This window comes from Populus nigra, chromosome 5 (assembly GCF_951802175.1).
Source record: "Populus nigra chromosome 5, ddPopNigr1.1, whole genome shotgun sequence".
Taxonomy (NCBI): domain Eukaryota; kingdom Viridiplantae; phylum Streptophyta; class Magnoliopsida; order Malpighiales; family Salicaceae; genus Populus; species Populus nigra.
In genome coordinates this window covers 8,699,416-8,703,309 of record NC_084856.1, presented here as the reverse complement: position 1 = coordinate 8,703,309, position 3,894 = coordinate 8,699,416, and the positions used below count along the sequence as shown (strand labels likewise).

The 3,894-nt window shown below is 35.3% G+C and overlaps 1 protein-coding gene across 1 annotated transcript; it reads right to left on the bottom strand.

The window, feature by feature from the left end:
* Positions 1–1,001: 1,001 nt before the first annotated feature.
* On the bottom strand, positions 1,002–2,150 carry LOC133693626 (protein PHOSPHATE-INDUCED 1-like). Its single transcript, XM_062114871.1, has one exon. It carries the CDS (start codon positions 2,079–2,081, stop codon positions 1,122–1,124), a length of 960 nt encoding a protein of 319 aa, XP_061970855.1. The 5' UTR covers positions 2,082–2,150; the 3' UTR covers positions 1,002–1,121.
* Positions 2,151–3,894: the final 1,744 nt, after the last annotated feature.

Below are 3,894 nucleotides of genomic sequence, written 5' to 3'. Positions count from 1 at the left end.
TACCTTTGTATATTTTTAGCTACCATACATAGTAGTCTTGATAGATGAAGCAGCAATATAAGGCTTGAGATATGAAGCAGCAGAAGGCTAAAAAAGGCTTCTCAAAGGACCACAAAAAAACATTCATAACCCTTTGTAAAGGCATATATATGAGACCACAGAAACATGGCCTGGAGCTCACTGTTCCTGCATCCAAGCCCAGAACTGAGTCTTGATGATAATTAAAAGAAAGTGATTGAAGAAAGAAAAGGCAAGCAATATCATGGCCAACCTGGAACAACAAATCCAACCACAAAAAATGGATTACGCGTTGGCAAGAAAAAGAAGCAGCAGTTGCGAGTAGTAAAGTATGGAGGATAAAGATGAAAAATGAATCAAGAATAATAGGAGCAGAAATAAACATGAAAGACAGTAGCGCAAGCATCCGAGAAAGCAAGCTGCCTTTGGATGAGGATGACCAATTGCTGATGCAGAGTGGTGGAGCGGGTGGAGGTGGTGGGATTGGGGTTGGGAATAATGGTCTTGAAACAAGAGCGGGTTCTGGGGGGCTGTTTTTTTTTTAATGAGTTTTTCTATATTTTTTTTTAGTTAGTTATTAGCACTTTTTAAAATTCACTATATAAATATTAGAAAAGTATTTTATTTACAACATGTATAGCCTATATTCATATGAAATATTAAAACTTTAAATATATTTTTTAAAATTTTTTCGGGTTAATCCGAGTTAACCCAGGTTGACACATGAAATCCGAGACCTGGTTCCTTGACCGGATCAACACCCGGACCGGGCTTGATAAGTATGGTTTAAATGCAATTGTTGTTTGTCAATCGTTGATGATACAACACAATAAACAATAAGAAATGAATATTAATTTCGTGATTACGAATCTGAATTGAAAAAAAAAACTATCCTTTTGCTTTCTCTAGTCAATTAATTTAAATTCAATTAGAAGAAGAGACAAGCCAGTCAATATTGAATCATCATACTCAAGAGGCAACAATTAATTCAAATATGCTTAAAATTTGATTTCAATAATTGAATGAAAGAATGATTGAATAAAAAAATAATCTCTCTTGCAGCTCCACGTTTACTCTCATACATACACTAATGCTATCCCTTCTCAAATTAAAGTGGAACAAGTTGAAGTTGAAGGGTCAAATAAAGCTGGAAGCACGTATTTCCTTCCATTAACACCATGAGCATTATAGCTAGCACCAGTTGTAGAGTCCACTAACAAATCCCCAGCATAACCAGGATACGCACCCTTACCATAGACCCCAGGACAAGCAGATGCGGCCTCAAGAGGAGCCTCCTTCGGACCCTGGAAATAGCCATTTTCAAATGGGTTTGTTGCAGTCCCAGCCAAAAGACTAGCCAGATTGATTACCATACCATCGAGACCCACATCATTGTTGGGTGCAACCAATGGAGGGTTCTGTGGTCCATAGATTGGCTGGTGGAATGGCCACGCACATTGACCGGGGCATTGAGTCTCAGAGTTACCAACCCAAATGTAAGCAAATTTCGATCTCTTACCGTTGATTGTTTTAGCACTCAAAGAGGACCCATGAGTACCACATTTACTAGAGCAAAACCCTTCAACAGCAACATCGGATGATGTCAAAACAACGTTGATTGCACCCTTTTGACCACCCTTCGATGCTAGCTGCACGATTTGCTTGCTGGAGAGCGATTTCCCCAATGAATAGCTCTCGTCTAAAATCTGTGCTCCTACAGAGAGGAGAAGAGGAGAGGTTTTCTTCGTCTTGACAAGGTTGTAATATTTCTCAGTAGCTTTCCACCACGTGGCAACAGAGGGTTGGGCTGTTGTGGGTCTTCTAGAAGAGACAGAGGCAATAAAATCTGAGACAATGGCACGCTGAGATGGCTTGAACTTGCCATACCAGATCAAGTTGATCGAAATTTCACCGGTAAGAAGAGGGCCATTGTGGTATTGAAATAACAAGGGATCTTGGCTTTGATCTGACACGGAGAAGGTCCTTGCTGCTGAGCTGAATTGTATAATAGAGATTAACAGAACAAGTTGAAGAAGAGAATGTGAAGAAAGAAAGGAGGCCATGATTGATCTGATGATCGGTAGTGATGGAAGAGAGGATTTTGTGAGTGGAGAGAAACGGAGGAGGAGATTGGGTATATATAGTCTCAGGGAAGTGTTGAAATCTTAGGGAGGGAAGCTACGCGGAGAGTGGGTTGAGAATTGAAAGTGGCAAGTGGTGACATGACAGGTAAATAGCGCGTTGTTTCATTGGCAACCTAATGCGAGCGCGGCTACTCTCGTTTTCAACTGCATCCATTGTTACCAAACATTACAGTGCTTGGCCAGCTAAGAGGACCAGGGACCGAAAGTGAATGAGATAGTTTTTTGTAGACAGCTCCACTCATGAAGCCATATTATTATAATTTTGTATGTGTTTAATATTTTTATGATATTATTATAATTTCTATAAATTTTAATTTATATTTTATATAAGTAAAATTTCTTTTTAAAAATAAAAATTATTTATTCTTGGTGAGAAACAATGGCCATTAAGATTAAAAAAATTATCTTAATCAAAGGAAAAAATTGAGGTTAGATTTCATATTTATTTATCTTTTACTCCCAGAGGAATGCTTATCTTTTTATTTTAGAATTTCATTGCCATTAATAGCTCTTTCTTAATTTATTGGCTATACATTTTTAGATTTATTTTGTTTTGTATAAATAACATTTTTATATTTCTCGGTTAAAAGAATTATTGGGATTGTCTAGCTAGAAATTACTCATTAGCTTCTAGACCTAGTTGTGTCTTTTAGTTTCCTTGCGTGGTGTTGGGTATCTGGGTGTATTTATATATCTAGGCCTCGAAAAGTTTTCATGGAGAAGATATTATGTCATCGCTGAAGAAATTGATGCTTAAGCTAGTCATTCATTAGAGGGGAAAAAAAAAGTGTAAGTCATATTTATTTATCTTTTACTTTTAAGAAAATGGTTGTCTTTTTATTTTAGAATTTCATTGCCATTAACAACTATTTCTCAATTTATTGGCCGTAAATTTTAAGATTTATTTGTTTAGTATAAATAACATCTTTATATTTATCGGTTAACATAATTATTGATGTGAATCCCACGAATATAAAGCTATGGAAACCAACATTTAAACTAACTATTGTCAAGAAAGTTATGATCATGTTTGGAATTGACCTTGACACAACGATAACCTGTGCTGAGACACCAAAACTAAAAGTAATCGAACCCTCACTCATCGCTTATAAAAAGACGTGAACAAGAGTATAGAAGACATTATAAAGCTTGATTAATTCTTTGATAAGTCATAACAGTTTAATGAAGAACCAAAAGGTATGAGCAAAACCTCTCACACACACAATAATAGTTACTGAAATTAAAGTCTATCCCCTAAAAAAACCCTAAATATAAGCTAAATAACCCTATTTATAATAAGTAAAAACTTTATAAACAATGCTGGAAAAATAATAAAAGAGTTCTAAATAAAATAAGAAAAAAAATCCTGAATCAACTAGGAAACTAATACAATTTTTGCGTAGTAGCTTCTAAACCTTATCGCAAAGCCTTTCTGGTCTCTGATTGCTTTAGTATTTTAAGTAAAAATAGAAAAATACCTTTGAAAACTCCAGGTAAAATTTCAACCTAATGCATTGTTACCAATTATGATTTAAAAATTATAATTGTTAGAGTAAAACTATGTATTAGTAAAAACAAACCCCAAACCGCCTCTAATGCCAAAATTAATTAGCTTATCATTGTGAAATAATGAGGCCCATGTTGTAGATGGATCGAACTCCCCATGCACATATATTAGATTGATTAAGATCTAATCATCACTTGTTGAAGTTGTAACTTTATTGAAATTCAC

Excerpts from the sequence above, each read along its gene's own strand:
- LOC133693626 (XM_062114871.1), bottom strand. The coding sequence starts at position 2,081 with ATGGCCTCCTTTCTTTCTTCACATTCTCTTCTTCAACTTGTTCTGTTA.